We start from the raw sequence: 21,072 nt of genomic DNA, 5'->3' as shown, positions 1-21,072 counted from the left end.
CAAGGCAGGAGTCAAAGGTTCAGTGATTTCTACAATTGATGGAAATATGAAAGACTTGAGGTTGGTCCCAGTGCAGTGTGGTCACGACTAATTGGTCACAACCAGTTACAGATTCCTTTGTTCCTTCTCCACTCCCACTGTTTCACTTGACCAGAAAAAAAGAAAAATAATAAAATAAAATAAAATGAAAGACTTGAAAGAGATGTGGTTTGGATACTAGTTCAATTTTAGAGATGTTGAATTTGAGGTGACAGGAAGACATTAAAGTAAAGATGACCAGTAGGCTTTTAGGGATGGGGAACACTATCAGGAGACATTAGAGCAGAAGGTAGAATCATGTGTAGGTGTGACAGGTCATGTGAAAGAACTGAGGAGTGTGGAGCAAGGAGCATTTACGTTCCTTGGAGATTGGGTACAAAACTAGTGATTTTAAAAATATTTGTTGATGTATTCTGTTTATTGGACTCTAGGTGCTTTAAGGTTTATGATCTTAATTAGATGTTTTATATGTGATGAAGTAAACAGATGCTTTTGTTCATCTTTATTGGATACAAAAGTAATATTTTCTTTCTAAATCTATATTAGATATGATGGATCCGTTTGTTTTCTAAATAGAATATGTTAGGCATCTGTGGATTATTGGAACTGCTCTATTTCTAAACAATGAAAAGTTAAAGTCAGTAAAGATGTTAAGATTTTGTGAAAAATACCAGTTCCTGTCCTGATGACCTAAAACATAATAATACTGTAAGGCAACTGTTGTGCACCATAAGTGAAAATCTGCTTAGAAGGAGACTTTTTCCCAGACAATTATCTCCTGCTCTTTCTTCAACTGTTGCACTTAAACTGATTTTTTTCTACTTAATCAGTTTGTAAAACTAAGCAATATGTGGCGAGAACACAGAGATGAACTTGAAAATATATTTTACTATTACAACTATTATCCAGATTATTTTGAGATACCTTAACTATTCTCATTGGCTTTTCATAAAATTTTTAATTTGATATAATCCAGTTCCACTAGACAGATTTCTTGGATTAGTTAACATTCTTGGTCTAAAAAGATTGTCGAAATGACTTAATTTGAACTAAATTTTTATCTGTTAGAATTTCATTAAAAATAAGTTATAGTTAGAGTAATTAGTGGGAATATCTGTAGAAACATTGTCTAGTAATGGAGAAAAAAAATTAAACATCTTGAAGAGGGGTAATGGAGCATTTCTAGGGATTTCATTTCATGGTTTATCAGAGAAAGTAGTATACCTGATTCCTCATTCTTCGGTAAATCTTCCCTAATGCTTATTGACTCGCATTAACCCTTTATTGCTTTCACTGCTTTTGCCTTTAAAGTGAACACTGGCCAGCAAACTAGTAATTTTCCTTAGGTGAAGCATTAATATTGTTGTGTCCAAAAACAGTCAGTTCTTTTCACTGCTGCCAGTATGCTTTTGCTGCAGCACTCTGGCATCTTGCCAACCAGGGAAATTGGGAGCAAAAAAGAAAAGGAATCTGGTATCATGTTTTGGTATGTTTTTCTGCCGGTCATGTTTTAAGGACTTTGGTCTCCGTATTAATTACAGAGAAGTAGACAAATTGACATTGTGCCATTAGAATAAAGACAAATATTTTTTCATAATAGTTTTCTAATGAACCCAACATTGAAAATATACTTCTTAATTTTTAGCCAATTGGACAAATATTTTTGGTAATTTGAAAAAAGCGGCTAAATGTTTTAGAATTGATTGTAATTAAGTCAATGCATTGAAAAACAGAATAAGCAGCATAAAATACTAAATCTCATTTGTTTTCTAAGCTGATATATGGCCATTTTTGACATTTTTAAATTATTTTAACAATGACTGTTACCAGTCTAAAAAGGTGTTTAGTTTAATAAAATAGTACAATAAATGAAAATTTACCCACAAATAATTATGTATTTTGTAAAGTTCCTGTGATTATAAATTGATATTTCACCGATATGACAGCTTTCTAGATATTATAATGCTTTTCTGTTACAATCTGATGAATTTATAGTGTCTCCCTAGAACTTATGGTTTACTTTCTAGAGTTTAGGATCAAAGTTAGAGAATAATTATAATAATTTGTATAAATTCAGATCCCATACTTAACGGTGTTGAAATCCATACTCATTGGAAAACATAAGGATCTTTTAAATTTGAGATGTTAAATTTAACCACAAAGTTAAAACATAGCAGGATATCTCCTAACAGCATACCAACTTTCATTACGGTATATTATAACTCTAAATTTTTTTAATAAGCAATCAGATGCCAACTCTAGGTAAAGTAATACATTTCACTTTGTTCCATAAATATTGATTTATGAAATGGATTAAAATTTTCTTAACATAGCAATATGAGTAAATCAGTTGAAAAACTTCAGTTGAAATGCATGGAAGAGAACCCCAGAATATTTCTGTTTCTTTTCAAAAGTATATAGGTGTTATATGTACAAATTATTATGCTTGAAATAATTTATTAAAAATTTGTTTCTTTTGTCAATAGCAATTTCGTCATGAAAACCTGGTCAGTCTGATTGAAGTTTTTAGACAGAAAAAGAAAATTCATTTGGTATTTGAATTTATTGACCACACGATATTAGATGAGTTACAGCATTATTGTCATGGACTAGAGAGTAAACGACTTAGAAAATATCTCTTCCAGATCCTTCGAGCAATTGAATATCTTCATAATAATAATGTAAGTGCTTCATAGTAAGCCAAATTGTAGGATGAATATGAATTTTAAGTGCCCTTTAAATGTTGTTTTATTTTTAGGAGGTTTGCTAAAATTCTTTTTCTATGTGATATTAATAGACATCCTGAAAACGGGAGATGGGAAGCACTACCTTATAATTCAGTTGTAGAATTAAAAAACATTTATTGAGCACACAATATTGTGATTATAGGGCAGAATGAGTATGGGATGCTAAAGGCAGTATCAGTGATTATGTTTAGAGGGTTAGGTGTGGTGACTCAAACCTGTAATCCTGGCACTTGGGAAGGCCAAGGTGGAAGGATTGCTTGAAGCCAGGAATTTGAGACCAGCCTGGGCAACATTGCAATATCCCATCTCTATAAAAAATAAAAAAAATTAGCCAGGTGTGGTGGCATGCACCTGTAGTCCCATCTAGTAAGGAGACTGAAGCAGGAGGATCAGTTGAGCCTAGGAGTTTGAGGTTGCAGTGAGCAACGATGATGCCACTGCACTCTAGCCTGGGCAACAGATTGAGATACTGTCTCAAAAAAATAATAACAATAATTATATTTAAAGGAATCAGCAGTCAACTGGCTAACTTTTATTAGAGAAAGTACATTTAAACATTGAAAATCAGAGCTGTGGCTTAATGGAGACTTTCTCAAATGAAGGAATGTTTGGAGTTAGGACTGGAAATAGGCCAGGGGAATAGCAAGTCAATGTAGGTGCCTTTAGGGGAAGAAAGGAGAAATAAAGTGGCTGGAAGGTGTAGTGCCTTGTCATTTAACCTATGAAAAATCAAGAAAAAAGATCAGCTATTCTGATTTTTAATGTTGACTTTAGCATTGCTTCATAAGTGTTTTGCTGAGCAGGTTTTTATGGAGCTTTTTTTGTTCTCAACATGGCTCTACTTTCTGAAAAATTAGATACATATTCAGGAAATAACAGTAAAAGCCTCAAAAATAGATTTATTAACTAGGTGATACAGGCACAACAACTATATATACCAGGCTTTTTCAGATCAGATATCTTAGTTTCTAATTGTCTGACTTGCTAATGGTGCATCTCATTTTGTGCTTTGAAAAATATGGGTGTGGCCGGGTGCGGTGGCTCACACCTGTAATTCTAGCACTCTGGGAGGCCGAGGCAGGTGGATTGTTTGAGTTCATGAGTTCAAGAACAGCCTGAGCAAGAGCAAGACCCGTCTCTACTAAAAATAGAAAGAAATTATCTGGACAACTAAAAATATATAGAAAAAAAATTAGCCGGGCATGGTGGCACGTGCCTGTAGTCCTAGCTACTCGGGAGGCTGAGGTAGGATTGCTTGAGCCCAGGAGTTTGAGGTTGCTGTGAGCTAGGCTGACGCCACGGCACTCTAGCCCAGACAACAGAGTGAGACTCTGTCTCAAATAAATAAATAAATATAAATAAAAAGTACACTTTCATATATAACCTCAGAATCACTATTACATTTGCACAAATAATTCCTTAGTATCATGTAATACCTAATTTGTATTAAAATTTACCTAATTGTCCTTAAAATACGTTTTACAGCTGGCTTATTAAAATCAGGATCCAATCAAGGACTGTGCTTTTTGCCTATTTTGTTTTTAGGGCAAATAGGAAATTCCCAGTCTTGCAGTTTACCTCACACATCATTATTCAGCCTATTTCTGGAAGCTACTGGCTTATTTTTTCATACACACACACACACACACACACACACACACACGAACATTTAATTGCATAACATCAGATTGAAAATTTTGTTAAATAGAAGCTCTGGGTGATTTAGAACCCAGTCTCTCTGAGGTTCTTGGAGGTTGTGGAGGTTTGAACTCTCTTCTTTCTTGGTGGATATTTAAATTCAAGCACATAGGGCTATATAGAGCAGAGGTATTATAAATCAGATTATATTATGGAGTGTTATGTAGTCCTGGAAAGCATTCGGCTACAAAGTAAAAGACAATCTCACTGTTTGAATTCCAAGTCCAATAGTTCACACTATATACAAAAATTAACTAAAAATGGATCAAAGACCTAAATGTAAGAACTATAACTGTAAAACTCTTGGAAGAAAACATAGGTGAATATCTGTCACCATGCATCAGGCAATGGGTCATCAGATATGACACCAAAAGCAAAAGCAATCAAAGGAAAAATAGACAAGTTGGACTTAATCAAAATATAAAATTTTGGTGCATCAAAGGGGACACCATTAGAAAGTGAAAATACAACCCACAGAATGGGAGAAAATATTTCCAAATCTTTTATCTGACAAGTAATTAATATTTAGAATATATATAGAACTCTTTTTTTTTTTTTTTTTTTTTGAGACAGAGTCTCACTGTGTTGCCCAGGCTAGAGTGAGTGCCATGGCGTCAGCCTAGCTCACAGCAACCTCAAACTCCTGAGCTCAAGTGATCCTCCTGCCTCAGCCTCCCGAGTAGTTGGGACTACAGGCATGCACCACCATGCCCGGCTAATTTTTTCTATATATATTTTTAGCTGTCCATATAATTTCTATTTTTAGTAGAGATGGGGTCTCGCTCTTGCTCAGGCTGGTCTCGAACTCCTGAGCTCAAACGATCCGCCCACCTCGGCCTCCCAGAGTGCTAGGATTACAGGCGTGAGCCACCGCGCCCGGCCTATATAGAACTCTTAAAACTCAACAATAGAAAGACAAACCAATTTTAAAATGCACAAAGAACTTGAATAAAATTTCTCTAAAGAAGATATACAAATGGCTAATAGCACATGAAATGATGCTCAACATGATTAGTCATTACAGAAATGCAAATCAAAAATCACAGTGAGATAACACCTCACACCCACTAGTGTATAGATGTGATTTTAAAAACAGGCAATAACAAATGTTGGCAAGGAAGTAGAGAAATTGGAACCCTCATACGATGCTGGTGTTAATGTAAAATGGTGTAGCTGCTGTGGAAAACAGTTTATTTCCTCATAAAGTTAAACATAAGTGGACACAGTGGCTCACACCTGTAATCCCAGATACTTGGGAGGCTGAGGCAGGAGGATCACTTAAGCCCAGGAGTTTGAGGTTGCTCTAGCCAGGGGAACAAAGTGAGACAGTGTCAAAAAACAAAAAAATGTAGATGATAAAGTGCCACGTTTTTTGGCAAAAACAATGTGGTAGTACAGCACCGGATGGGCAAGAAAGTCATTAGGATAGTTTCTGACTAAATACCAGTGATAATGATATTCCCAAGGATGGCCTGCCATTGTCCTCATCCACATGGAGCTAGGTGCTTTTGATGTAATATGAAACTAACCATTTGATTGTGAAATGAGAGAGTTTTTTTTTTTACAGTAACCCAATAAACAAGGAAACAAATTCACAGGTTAATAAATAAATTTCCCAATGCCGTACAGTTAATGAGTGATGGGTGTGGGGACTAGAAGCCTTCCACCATCCCTGCTCTTTCCTTTCTACCATGCTGCCTCTCCATAGCAGATTAGTATAACTCAAAGCCTGTGGTTAGGAAATACTACAGAAGGAGAAAAATGTCAGTATATTTGGGAAGCAGCCAGATAACTATCTGTGTGCATATTCACGGGTATGTGTACAAATGTATATGCGTGCATATATTTGTTCATTGAAATGGAATTGGGGGATCAGAAGAGGAAAATGACAGAGAAGAGAAAGATTTCCAAAACTTCAACTGGTGTTTGTAAAAGAGAGAGAAATGTAAATAAATGAGTTCATCTGAAATCATCTCAGAATTCCAAAGTGACTTTTCCATATATATTAATACCTTACTTACCATGCTCCCTTCTATCATAAGACATTTGCACATATTATTCCCTCTTCCTGGAATTCTCTTTCCTGTACTCTGCCCCTGGTTTACCTCTGCTCAACCCTCAGATCTTAGTGCAGGTGGCAATTCCCTCAGGGATGTCTTCCCTAATCTGTCAGTGGGGCATATCTCCATTTACATTATCATGGTACCATGTAATTTTCCTTTATAGCACCTGTAACAGTTGTATTTTTATATTTGTGTTACCATATGAGTAAAAGTGTGTTTCTTCCACTTGACTGCGATTTGTGAAGGCAAAGAACCATATCTGTTTTTCTTTAACAGCTTTATTTAGGTATAAGTTAAATACCATAAAATTCACCTGTTTTAACTGTGCAATTCATTGATTTTTAAAGTTAATTTACAAAGTTCTGCAATTATCATCACAATCCAGTTACAGAACATTTTCTTCACTCCAAAAAAATTCCTGTTGCTTATTTTCACTCAATCCCAGTTTCTACCCTCAGTTCCAGGCAACCAATAATCTGCTTTCTATCTTTAAAGATATATATTTTGTAGACATTTCATATAAATAGAACTATACAATATGCAGCCTTTTGTATCTGGTTTCGTTCACTTACCATAATGTTTTTCAGTTTCTCTAACATTGTAACATGTAGCAGTACTTCATTCCTTTTTATTGCAGAATAACATTCCATTGTATGGCTATACTACATTTTGTTTATCCTTTCACCAGTTGATGGACATTTGGATTGTTTCCAGTTTTTGGCTTTTATGAGTAATACTGCTATGAACATTCATGTACAGTCTTTGTGTGGACAAATGTTTGCAGTTCTCTTGGGTAGATGCCTAGGAGTGGAATTGCTAGATCACATGGTTAGTTTATCTTTTTTTTTAAAGAAACTGCCAGACTTTTCTAAATGGCTGTATAGTTTTATATTCCTACCAGCAATGAGTTCATTTTTTTTCATGTCCTCCTCAATATTTGTTATTACCTTTTTTATTGTAGTTATTCTAGTGGGTATAAAGTCATAACTCTTTTTTTTGAAAAGTAAACTGCCTTTATTCACAGATGACCTGATCATCTATATAGAAAATACTATGGAATATACAACAAAGACAACAGAACTAAGAAGTTTGTCAAGGTTGTGGGATATAAAATAAATATACCAAAATTAATTGTATTTCTATGCATTTGCAGCAAGTAGATATTGAAATTTTAAAATACTGTTTGTAATAGCATCAAAAATGTAAAATAATTGGGGAAAATCTGACAAAAGATGTACAAGACCTGTACAGTGAAATCTACTAAACATTGATGAGAAATTTTAAAGAAGACTTACACAAATGGAGAAAGATATTTTTTTTTATGGAGGTCTCAAAATGATGATGGAAGACCAAGGAGGATGTTACCAAAACATAGAATTTAAAAGTTGGGATTCAGAGAGTGCTTTATTTTCAAGGATAACAAAATTCTGGACGCAGTCATGGTGTTAGTTGTTGAAAAGAGTGAGAATGTCAGGGTATCAAGTGGGTGGATCTTCCTGCGCCATGTTTAGAACACTGAGGAGGAGGCTGAATGGATGTGTGGTTGGTGGGCAGAATGTGCAAAGTGGGATCTTAATGTGCTCTTTCATATCTATTTTTGCTCACATTGTATACTTAGATCTTGGTACAGTGCTTGGCATATAGTAGGCACTCAATAAAAATTGTGGAAGTAAAAAAGGATTAATATAGTTTGACAGATGGCAACTTTAAAGTGGCTCAACGAGAAAGGCTTACCCTAAGTTAATTAATTGGCTATTTAAGGACAGAGACTGAGGTAGAACAACAGCCAGTCTCAAGGACTTATGGCAATAAGTTGCATAAACAAGGAGGCTGAGGCAGAAAGATTGCTTCAGCCCAGGAGTTTGAGGTTACTGTGAGCTAGGCTGATGCCACAGCACTCTAGCCTGGGCAACAGCGTAAGACTCTGTCTCAAAAAAAAATAAATAAATAAAAATAAAAAGAGAAAGGGCAGCAACTGGAGTGGGATGTGGGGTTAAAGAAAAGTTACATTTCTTTCACTAAGTTCTTTTGATTTTCCTTATAGGAATATGATTTGCCTTTTTAGCATTATGTCTATTTTCTTGCCTTCATTTCATTTTGAGGTGATGGATGGAGCAAAAATTGAAAACATATTTGTGTTGTGTAGGTAACCCTTTGCATGTGGTAAGGAAGTAGCTTCACTATCTTAATTAGCAAGATTTTCTCTGTATAATTTTTGAGAGATTCTCTAGATAATAAAATCTCATTTTAATATATTTCATATTCTATTTGTTTTTTAGATCATTCATCGAGACATAAAACCTGAGAATATTTTAGTATCCCAGTCAGGAATTACAAAGCTCTGTGATTTTGGTTTTGCACGAACACTAGCAGCTCCGGGAGACATTTATACAGACTATGTGGCCACACGCTGGTATAGAGCTCCAGAATTAGTATTAAAAGATACTTCTTATGGAAAGTATGTATATTTTGGGATCTTGCTTGGCCTTTCCTGGGCATCTCTCTTTTCCCTTGGTATGTCTGTCATCCCTACTCCTGACATTCTCTGTCCTTCTGCATCTGAGTTGGGGCTAAAAAGAGGGGCACCTCTAAAGGTAACAACAGAAAGAGACCATATAGGCACCCACATTGCTGGCTACTGCTGTGGCTGTGCCCATTCAGTCCTCATGAATTGACTGGCATAAGCCCCAGGAAACCTACGCAGATGTCCCGCAGGGTATATCCACGCTTGTTTTAAGTTGTGCCACAGCCTTGGCAGAGCAGCCTCCTCTGCTTATCTTTAGCCTCTACATGCTGCAAAGATATTAAAATCATTTACCTTACTCTGCCAGTGTTGCAATAGGAACTGCCAAGTTTCCTATTAATATTACCTGGAAGAACGGCACCCCCTTTGCAAAGCCTGGCAAATAATTTTTAAATTGTACTGTTGTAGGTGCCTCAAAAGTAGCATGGTCTCAGTCTAATGTGAAACAACAACCTAAAATACAAATAATCAATCTTGAAGAACTTAAAGGGACATGGTGGGACTGCAAACTAGCACAACCTCTGTGGAAAGTAACATGGAAATACCTCAAAGAGCTACAAGTAGAACTATCATTTCATCCAGCAATCCCACTACTGGGCATCTACCCAAAAGAACAAAAGATATTCTATAAAAAAGACATCTGCACTCGAATGTTTATAGCAGCACAATTCACAATTGCAAAGATGTGGAAACAACCCAAGTACCCATCAATACATGAGCGGATTAATAAAATGTGGTATATGTATACCATGGAGTTATACTCAACCAGAAAAAACAGTGGTGATCTAGCACCTCTTGTATTATCCTGAATAGAGCTAGAGCCCATTCTACTAAGTGAAGTATCACAAGAATGGAAAAACAAGCACCACGTGTCCTCACCATCAAATTGGTATCAGCTGACCAACACTTACGTGCACATACAGTAATAACATTCATCGGGTGTCGGGCAAATGGGAGAGGGAGGAGAGGACGGGTATATATGCACAACTAATGGGTGCAGTGTGCACCGTCTGGGGGATGGACCCGCTTGAAGCTCTGACTTGGTTGGGGCAAAGGCAATATATGTAACCTAAACATTTGTACCTCCGTAACATGCTGAAATAAGAAAAATGTTTTTTTTTTTTTTTTTTTTTTGAGACAGAGTCTCACTCTGTTGCCCAGGCTAGAGTGAGTGCCGTGGCGTCAGCCTAGCTCACAGCAACCTCAAACTCCTGGGCTCAAGCGATCCTCCTGTCTCAGCCTCCCGAGTAGCTGGGACTACAGGCATGCACCACCATGCCCGGCTAATTTTTTTTTCTATATATATTTTTAGCTGTCCATATAATTTCTTTCTATTTTTAGTAGAGATGGGGTCTCGCTCTTGCTCAGGCTGGTCTCGAACTCCTGAGCTCAAACGATCCGCCCACCTCGGCCTCCCAGAGAGCTAGGATTACAGGCGTGAGCCACCGCGCCCGGCCTGAAAAATGTTTTTTAATTAAAAAAAATAAAGGCCCTATCTCCAAATACAAAAATAAATAAATAAATAAAATAGAATATTTGAACTGGCAAAAAAAATAAAGGGACAAAGATGTGAAATTTAATATATTATTTAATAGAAATGGGGTGAGGGGATAATTCTCATGTGCTTTTCCTAGAAACTATTATTGTTTTTGTATTAATATCTAATATCAGTATTTACTTTCTGCTGGAAACCATTCTAAATGCTTTACATGCATTAAATCATTTAATCTTCCCAGCAACGTCTACTTCTTTAATCACGCTTTCCTTTAGTTCTGTGAAGGTATTTATAATCTTTTTCTGCTAAATCCAACATTTGGTTACTCTTTCAGGCACTTTGGGCCGCCTGATTTTTTTTCTAGTGTATGTGTCATATCTCATAAATTTCTTTACATGACTTGAGACTTTTTGTTGGACTCTGGACATTTTAGATAATATATTATGGCAGCTCTGGGCAAAGGACTACCCCCTCTAGATCTTGTTATTGTTATTTGCTTATTTGTATTTTAGTGACTGGCTGAATTATTTTAGCGGAGCCAGTTTTCTCCCACATAGTATTAAACCTCTGTAGTTGCTCCTCGGAAGACACAGCTTTGAGTAGGCCCACAGTCACTCTGGGATGACAGTAGTATTAGAAAGGTTATCCTTCTCTCTTTCCCTGGCTCCTCCTAGCTGTTAACTCCACTAATCAATGGCAGATTGCTCTATTGTTTTCAACACAGCCCTGTGGCTTAAATTGCTCTACAAACTAGTCCAATCAAATTGTGGCTCCTTTGAAGCAGTAGTTTCTGTGGTCAATATTTAGTATTTTGTTCTGATCCCAAGAAAGCTGCTGCCAACTGTCTTATTCCATGGTTCTTTCCCACAAACTAGCCAGCCTGTAGGGTAGACTGCATCTTCATTAAATCAATGAATTTCTACCTAATTGCCTGTTACCACATCCTCTATTGTTCTCGAGAGATTGCTTAGGCTGAAACTTCTCTACACTCTGTTGCAAACGATGTCTATTCCTTTGAAGGAGATTAGGAGCCATCTAATTCATGGCCTACGTCTTCTCCCAGGCAAAATCTCTGAGCCAAGGTTCTGGAGCTGGGTTAGGTTAATGGAAATCCTCTCTCTAAGTAGGAGCTGCTTAGAAGAGCTGCTCCTAGCTGCTCTAGGAGCTGAGTACTTATTGGGGTCGGGGGGCAATAGCCTGTGGTCCCCTCAGCTTGCTTCTCCTGGCATGAAACTACTGCCTCATGAGCTGGGCCAAGGGCAATTTGGGCCCTAGTATTCTCTGTGTACCACACCCAAGGAAGAGCCATCCTTCTATGAGTGGAGACTCTACAATCTATGTGTCAATATCTATAAAATAATTTCCTAGGATTTCAAAAAATTGACAGATAAAATTGTATGTATATATCATATACAACATGAAGTTTTGAAGTATATATACATTGTGGAATGACTAAATCTAGCTAATTAACATATGCATTACTTTGCATAATTATTTTTTAATTTACTGGGATTTTAATTGGGATTGTATTGAATCTTTATATAAAGTTTGGAAGAACTGATATCTTGATAATATTGAGGTTTCCCAGCCATGAACATAGAGTATCTCTCCATTTATTTAGATCTTCTTTGATTTCTTTCATGAATCTTGCTTTTTTCAGTTGAAAATTTAGCTTAGATATCATTCTATTTCAGCACATAAAGATAGACTTATTATTTTAAACAAATGGAAAAAAAGTAAAAAAATAAAATAAACAAATGAATAATATATCACTGTGTGGTTGTACAAAAATTTACTTAGCTATTCCCTTATAGATGGATGTTTAGGTTGTTTCCAATCTTTTTCTACCACAAACAGTACTGTAGTGAAATTCTCATATAATTTATCTTTGTGTATATATGTGAGTATATCTTAGGATAAATTCCTAGGAATAAAGTTTGTACAGTCAAAAGTATGTACAATTTAAATTTTGGTAGCTTTTGCCAATTTTCCCTCTAAAGAAGTTATACAAATTTACACTCCTAGAATAGTACATGGGAGTATTTGTTTCTCATAACCTCACCAATATAGCAGTTATCAGTTCTTACAATCTTTATCATTTGAATCAGTGAAAAACAGATGTCATAGTGTTTATTTATATTTCTTCTAAATGTGAGGTTTGGTATCTTTTTGTGTATTTAAAAGTCTCAATGGTAGAAACTATTTTTTTTCTTTTTATAGGGTCTTGCTCTGTCACCCAGGTTGGAGTGCAGTGGTGTGATCATAGCTCACTGCAGCCTCGAATTCCTGGGCTCAAACAATCCCCCTACTTCAACCTCCCAAGTAGCTGGGACTATAGGAATGTGCCACCAACCAGCTACTTTTTTAATTTGTTGTAGAGACGGGATCTTGCCATGTTGCCCAGACTGGCTCAAACTCCTGGCCTTAAGTGATTCTCCTGGAGCCTCAGCCTCCCAAAGTGCTGAGATTATAGGTTCAAGCCACCACACCTGGCCAGAAACTATTTTTTAAAAAATAAATTATGTAGAAAAAAATTTGATTGATGGGTTAAGATAAATACATGAAATATAAGTGGTAAATTATTTGAGATTAAAGTTTTTTACTTCTTAAGTATGAGATTTTATAATAGTATTCAATATTCTAATTCGTAAGCCATTTATGATAATGGCCATATAAACGTATCTGAAAACAATTTTAGAATTAATTTTATCTTGACTGCTACATGACTTCTCATGCAACTTAAATATAAGTTATTTAATGTTATTTATGAAGTGTGATGATATTTAATATATATCTTAAAGTTGGTATATGATGCTACAGTGAAAATTTATAAATGATACCACTTAAAAATTCTTCTTTGTCCTTGATGTTATTTAAACATGTTTTTAAGAATGGATATTTTATGGCTGGGTGCAATGGCTTATGCCTCTAATCCGAGCACTCTGGGAGGCCAAGGCAAGAGGATTGCTTGAGATCAGTTCGAGACCAGCCTGAGCAAGAGTGAGACCCCCTTCTCTACAAAAACTAGAAAAAATTAGCTGGGTATAGTGGGGTGCACCTGTAGTCCCAGCTACTCGGGAGGCTGAGGCTGAGGATTAGGATTTCTTCAGCTCAGAAGTTTGAGATGTAAGTGAGCTACAATGACACCACTGCATTCTACACAGGGGCGACAGAGTGAAACTCTGTCTAAAAAAAAAGTATAAATATTTTACATATTTATGCCTAACTAAGTGATTTATTCTGATCTATTTCAGACCTGTGGATATTTGGGCTTTGGGCTGCATGATCATTGAGATGGCCACTGGAAATCCCTATCTTCCTAGCAGCTCTGATTTGGATTTACTCCACAAAATTGTTTTAAAAGTAGGTAGGTATTATTGAAATATTCTGTTACATGTCTAAAATAAATATAGCCAGATCAATTTTGTTTGATTTTCAAATTTAGCTTTTCTGCATAAGAACAAGAAAGCATATTGTTTTGATAGATAGTAGCAGATGGATGCCTGGGGCTGATAAAGAAGGCACGAAATTCTCTGCTTTTGCAAATAATATTTTCTTTCCTAGGATGCAAATAACTGAGCCATATGTTGATGGTTATTGCTAAGAAAAATAGTACAATAGAAATGTACTTCAATTTGTCTAAAAGTTGTTTTTAAATTTTAGCTTCTAGAGGCCAGGCATGGTGGCTCATGCCTGTAATCCTAGCACTCTGGGAGACCAAGACAGGAGAATTACTTAAGCTCAGGAGTTCGAGACCAGCCTGAGCAAGAACAAGACCCGTCTCTACTAAAAATATCATAGAAAATTTAGCCAGGCATTGTGGCACATGCCTGTAGTCCCAGCTACTTGGGAGGCTGAGGCAGGAGGATCGCTTGAGCCCAGAAGTTTGAGGTTGCAGTAAGCACTGCACTGTGCCCAGGGTGACAGAGTGAGACTCTGTCTCAAAAAAAAAAAAAAAAAATTGGTTTCTACAAATATTTGCACCTGTAAGCAAGCATTTTTAAATATCAATAATAGAGTTGAGTCAGATTTTTTTTAAAGCACTTGGAGGTAGACAATTAATTATTTACTAAAAAATAACTCTTCTTTTTAAAAAGTGTAATTGATAGCCAGATAGCTAAATAACTTATTCAAGAATGTATCTGATGAAAGTTTAATTATTTAATGATCTTCTTTAACCACGCAAACATTTTGATGATTAGCCTTGCACATAATATTTCAATGATTTGTTGGATTTGTTTGTTTGTTTGTTTTGTTTTTCCCTGAGACAGAATCTTGCTCTGTTGCCCTAGCTAGAGTGCAGTGGTGTCATCATAGGTCACTGCAACTGTAAACTCCTGGGCTCAATTGATCCTCCTGCCTCAGCCTCCCTAGTAGCTGGGACTACAGGCGTGCAACACCATGCCCAGCTAATTTTTCTATTTTTTGTAGAGACTCTTGCTCAGGCTGGTAGCTTGGACTGTAGGTGCATGCCTGACTAATTTTTCTATTTTTTGTACAGAAGAGGGTCTCACTTTGTTGTTCAGGCTGGTCTCAAACTCCTGGCCTCAAGTGATCCTTGGCCTCCCAAAGTGCTAGGATTACAGGCGTAATCCACTAAGCCTGGCCTGATTTGTTTTTTAATATTTCTGAATGAGGAGTTTGAGGAGCCCTTTGTGTGGTCAGGAAGCTCAACATAAACACGTAATTATAGGATTATGGGGAATGTACTGTGAACAATTATAAGAACAGTGAAATCTGCATAAATATTAAGATCCAGTTCAGAGCCTTAAAAACATCACACTTTATTCGTGTCTTCTTTAAAGTTCTGGTTATAAGATTAATGTTAGAGAACACCTTAGAGATGATGGGATTAATCCTGTCATTTTACAGATGAGAAAACCAAGGCACAAAAAGGGAAAAGATTTACCCAAGGTAACAGCACTAGTTATAGCAAAACTATATTTATAGTTCTTTCCATTCTTCTACTACTGGCCTTGTTTCTTTTTGGCAATATTTTGATTTCTTTTTTTTTATTATTTATTTATTTATTTATTTTTTGAGGCAGAGTCCTGCTCTGTCACCCTGGCTAGAGTGCCATGGCATCAGCCTAGCTCACAGAAACCTCAAACTCCTGGGCTCAAGCAATCCTTCTGCTTCAGCCTCCCAAGTAGCTGGGACTACAGGCATGTGCCACCATGCCCGGCTAATTTTTTCTATATATTTTTAGTTGTCCAGCTAATTTCTTTTTATTTTGTAGTAGAGACGGGGTCTTGCTCTTGCTCAGGCTGGTTTTGAACTCCTGAGCTCAAACGATCCGCCCGCCTCGGCCTCCCAGAGTACTAGGATTACAGGCGTGAGCCACTGCGCCTGGCCTGATTTCTAAATAATTTTAATATTTTAGCTGTTTTGAGTAAGGTTTCAACCTACTTTGCTGGTGAACATTTAATAGTTAAACCATTTAGATACTCATATGGTAATGTGTAAAATTTGATTGTGCTTTTTCTGATGGAGTTACATATTATGTCTTATAGTTTGGGAAAAGAAAATGAACCTGGTGATTTTATATTCTTTGCTGCCTATGTGCTATCAACAGATTACTGCGGAAACTTCAATTTTTTACATTACATATTCAGATAGTTTCTTGATTAACTTTACAAAATTAAAAGACATAATTGTTATTCTTCCTTATCTTGGTTTTTAGTAATTTAATGGAGATCACATAGCAATTTGATTATTTTGATTATAGACTAATTTCTCTGTTTTCTTATATACGTATTTCTTTTCTTTTCAGGCAATTTGACACCTCACTTGCAGAATATTTTTTCTACGAGTCCCATTTTTGCTGGGGTGGTCCTTCCTCAAGTTCAACATCCCAAAAATGCAAGAAAAAAATACCCAAAGCTTAATGGATTGTTGGCAGATATAGTTCATGTATGTTAAGAGATTAAGAAGTTATATCTGAGAAATTTGCATTAATTATAATATAGTTTTAAATGATTATTTTAGTGGAATTCCAAAAGGATTCCTAAAGTAATGTTATCTGTAGAAAGTTATGTCTTTAATACAGGGGAATTAAAATTCATAGACTGTCAGAACTAACGGCCCCCTAAGATAATCATACCCACTATTTTTAGTTTATCCCAATCTTAATGATAATTAGAGATAAATTGGAAAAATTCTAAGGACTTACCATGTTTATCACTACTTTTTACATTTAGTCTAGCCAGGTTAGGGATCTAGTCTTTGTACTGTGGTATCCTGCTAGTTTGGATATTTGACCCTCCAAGCCTCATGTTGAAATTTGATCCCCCGTGTTGGAGGTGGGGCCTAACAGGGGGTGTTTGGGTCCTGGAGGTAGATCCCTCATGAATGGCTTGGTGCAGTCCTCACGGTAATGAGTGAGTTCTCACTCTGTTAGTTCCCCTGAGAGTTCCTGCCCCACCCAGAGCAGAGAGTGAGTGGCACAGTCCCACTCTCTCTTTTGCTTTTGCCGTCACCATGTGATCCCTATACACTGGCTCCCCTTTGCTTTCTGTGATGACTACAAGCAGCCTATGGCCCTCACTGCAAGCAAATGCCAGTGCTGTGCTTCTTGTACAGTCTGCAGAACCATGAGTCAAATAAACCACTTTTCTTTATAAATTACCCAGCCTCAGGTATTCCTTTATAGCAACACAAACGGACTAAGATCCTAAGATATCTAAAAGACGTTGGTAGCTGTAATTTTGATGTTGTTTGAAGTTACACCAAGGCCAAAATCAATCTTGAATTGGATAAAACAAAAACATTATATATCTCCTTTTTATTGTTTTAAAATTTAATTTTTTTTAGATGGAGTCTCACTCTGTCTCCCATGCTGGAGTGCAATGGCCTGATCATAGCTCACTGTAACCTTGAACTACTGGGCTCAAGCAATCTTCCTGCCTCAGCCTCTCAAGTAGCTGGGGCTACAGGTGCACACCACCATGCCTGGCTAATTTTTATTTTTTGTAGGGACAGGGTCATGTTATATTGTCCAGGCTGGTTTTGAACTCCTGGCCTCAAATGATCTTCCTGCCTCAGCCTCCCGAGTAGCTGAGACTACAGGCGCACGCCACCATGCCTGGCTATTTTTTTCTATTTTTTGTAGAGATGGCATCTTGCTTTTGCTCAAGCTGGTCTTGAACTCATGGCCTCAAGCAATCCTCCCGCCTCAGCCTCTCAAAGTGCTAGAATTACAGGTGTGAGCCGCCCTGCCATTCTCGGCCTCTTAGTAGCTGGGACTACATGTGTGTGCCACTGTACCTGGCTTGGATATTATAATTTTAAAAATCTTTGCCAATTTAATAAGCTACAAATGGTATGTTTTTAAAAATTGCATTTATGTTATTATAGAAGAGTTTGAGCATTTGTCAAATAAATTTAATTTTTACCATATGGAGCCCTGTTAAGAACTCTCTTATCATTAAAATCTTTTTCCTTTTCTAGGCTTGTTTACAAATTGATCCTGCTGAGAGGGTATCATCTACTGATCTTTTACATCATGAGTATTTTACCAGGGATGGATTTATTGAAAAGTAAGCATTTTGAGTGTGTGTGTGTTTTTTTACCACTTTGTATTAGGAAATTTTATCAGCGGGAGAATTGCCACATAGATTAATATTGTATAACTGAAATATTCAGCTTAAAAATTTACTGAGTTGGCTGGGCGCAGTGTCTCACGCCTGTAATCCTAGCACTCTGGGAGGCCGAGGCAGGGGGATTGTTTGAGCTCAGGAGTTCAAGACCAGCCTGAGCAAGAGCAAGACCCCGTCTCTACTAAAAAATAGAAAGAAATTATATGGACAACTAAAAATATATATGGAAAAAATTAGCCAGGCATGGTGGCGCGTGCCTGTAGTCCCAGCTACTTGGGAGGATGAGGCAGAAGGATCGCTTGAGCCCAGGAGTTTGAAGTTGCTGTGAGCTAGGCTGACGCCACGGCACTCTAGCCAGGGCAACAGAGTGAGACTCTGTCTCAAAAAAAAAAAAAAAGAAAAAGAAAAAAAAATGTACTGAGTTACTCTATCAGGTATCAATTAGGTAAATGGTAGACTTACAAGTGTCATGGATAAAAAGTTTAGTAATAAAATAATTGCAGCTAACTCTCATTACACAGTTACAATGTCCTAAGTGTGCTAAGTTCTTTATATACTACAATTTCAGTGTCATCATAGACCAACGAATATTAAATATACACTTGTTACTTTTTAGCTTTACTCCCCTTTGGATCCCTGACTCAGAGAGTAGTCTGGGTTTTCCTCTTCTGATAGCATCTCTGATCTATTTATTATAATTAGTGTTTACTTCCCAACTGATTTTTTCTCTACTTATCCTCTGTTGTAGTGCCTGTTGTTATTCAACCCACTTAGTTAGAAGTTCCCTGAGGACAGGGACCATGCTTCCCACAGCCCTTCTGTGTCCCAGGTTGCCTGTGATGTGCTCAGCATGTAGTATATATCGACAATTTAGATTCATTATTCAGCCATATTTCTGAGAAACACCACCTTCTATCTGGGCTTTGGAAGAAACAGGAAAAGTTTCTCATTAATTGTAAAATCATTCAGATGGCTTTTGGATGTGAAATCAGAAAGATGCACATCAATTAAAAATGTCATGGAGTTAAGGTCAGGTATAAAAAAGTTTAGGAAATGCCATTGACGATAGACTAAATAGAAAAGGCAAAGAAAAGAGAATCCTTAAGAGTAACTAGAACTTCAAGCATTTCAGGAATTCTAGTCTAAAACAAAAAATAAGGTGATTTATTTAAAGTGCCATTGATGAAATGTGCCTGTTACTGAATTAAAAAGCTGCTTCATATCATATTCTACATAGACAAAGTTGACTTATCTTAGCATTTATTTACTTATTTATTTGAGACAGAGTCTCACTCTATTGCCCAGTCTAGAGTGCTATACCATCAGCCTAGCTCACAGCAACCTCAAACTCCTGGGCTCAAGCAATCCTCCTGCCTCAACCTCTCGAGTAACTGGGACTACAGGCATGCGCCACCATGCTGGCTAATTTTTTCTCTATTTTTAGTTGTCCGGCTAATTTCTTTCTATATTTAGTAGAGACAGGGTCTCACTCCTTCTGAGGCTGATCTCGAACTCCTGACCTCAAGTGATCCTCTCACCTTGGCCTTCCAGAATGCTCGGATTACAGGCATGAGCACTGAGCCCGACCTGTAAAAGTCTTACATAGTAGATTCCCATAGCAAAATTTTTGAAAGATGTATCTTTACCAGAAAGCAATTTTTATGAGGTAAATATTGTACCAGCTTTTGGGATGCATTATAATTATACAGCATTATTTATGCTGTACCTGAAATGTAAATTAATTGACCAAATGGTTCATTAAAGATAAAATACTCTATCTACATAAATAAAAAGATTATCTTTTGATATTGCTTGTTTTGTCAGATTCATACCAGAACTGAGAGCTAAATTACTACAAGAAGCAAAAGTCAATTCGTTCATAAAGCCAAAAGAGAATTCTAAAGAAAATGAACTCATGAAAGATGAAAGAAAAACAATTTATATCAATACACTGCTAAATAGCTCAGTTTTGGGAAAGGTAAGAACTTCATTTTTTGTTTCAGTCAGTATGACTGTATTATAGTTACAAGCTAATGAAAAAATAACTGTTCTCATGACTCAAATTTGGGATGTATTATTCCAGGAAATAGAAAAAGAGAAAAAGCCCAAGGAGAGCAAAGTCAGAGTTATTAAAGTGAAAGGAGGAAAAGGAGATATCTCAGAACTGAAAAAGATAGAGTATGAAGGCGGACATTGTCAGCAAGATGCAATCAAAAACGCTCACGCTCTGTCTCCAGATATGAAGCTTGTAGTCATTGAACCACCAAACCCTGTTAATCCCAGCACTAACGCTAACGGCATGAAAGAAGGTCTACATTCTGGAAGTTGTACGACAATGCCACCCATCAATCTAACCAGCAGTAATTTGGTGGCTGCAAATCTCAATTCAAATCTCTCTCAGCCCAGTTCAAGGTGAGCTGTGACAGACAAGAGACGTAAGTAATACAATGTTCCTGTCTGATGGTATTTCAAAGAATCACACTCATGGTGTCTATATGAAAACTGAACTCGAGGAAGGTATATTGAAATTATAATTGTATAATGGGCCATTTACTGGGTGAGTCTTATGAATGCTGTAGAAGAAGTTAACTTTGCTTGGCCATATAGATGTTTAATTTTTCACTAATGTCTTTTGGGAAAACCTCATTAAAAAAAAAGACTCTTGGAAAAGTATCTTCCCTTTTGAAGAGAAAAAAGGTGATGTGATCTAAGTTCTAGTATAGAGGTGCCTTGGTATCACAAAGTAAGCTTTATTTTTATGTCATAGCAAATTCTCTAAAGTGTAGAAAGGATAGCCAAAAATAATTGTTCACAGTCAAATAGCCTTTCAAAAGCAAATATTTTAGGAGAAAAACAGCATATTGGGCCAGTTTTAGATTTAGCCTCTGATACAGATTGAGAGAATGGT

At 36.6% G+C, this 21,072-nt stretch overlaps 1 protein-coding gene across 4 annotated transcripts in view; it reads left to right on the top strand.

Moving 5' to 3' along the window:
• The window catches only part of CDKL3 (cyclin dependent kinase like 3), a 32,140-nt gene that overhangs the window by 4,408 nt on the left and 6,660 nt on the right, over positions 1–21,072 (top strand). For 3 of the 4 annotated variants that reach the window (XM_069484055.1, XM_069484052.1, XM_069484053.1), the window contains exons 2-8: positions 2,526–2,720; positions 8,827–9,005; positions 13,821–13,933; positions 16,340–16,479; positions 18,016–18,104; positions 19,989–20,142; positions 20,248–20,576. In XM_069484055.1, coding sequence (XP_069340156.1) covers positions 13,849–13,933; positions 16,340–16,479; positions 18,016–18,104; positions 19,989–20,142; positions 20,248–20,576 — 797 coding nt within the window. In that variant the 5' untranslated portion in view covers positions 2,526–2,720; positions 8,827–9,005; positions 13,821–13,848. Of the gene's footprint in view, positions 1–2,525; positions 2,721–8,826; positions 9,006–13,820; positions 13,934–16,339; positions 16,480–18,015; positions 18,105–19,988; positions 20,143–20,247; positions 20,577–21,072 lie in introns of those variants that run through there. The other variant, XM_069484054.1, reaches the window with a different exon arrangement.

This window comes from Eulemur rufifrons, chromosome 10 (genome assembly GCF_041146395.1).
Source record: "Eulemur rufifrons isolate Redbay chromosome 10, OSU_ERuf_1, whole genome shotgun sequence".
In the NCBI taxonomy this organism is placed as follows: Eukaryota; Metazoa; Chordata; class Mammalia; order Primates; family Lemuridae; genus Eulemur; species Eulemur rufifrons.
Note: the sequence above shows the minus strand (reverse complement) of the source record. Positions and strands in the feature narration are given on the sequence as shown.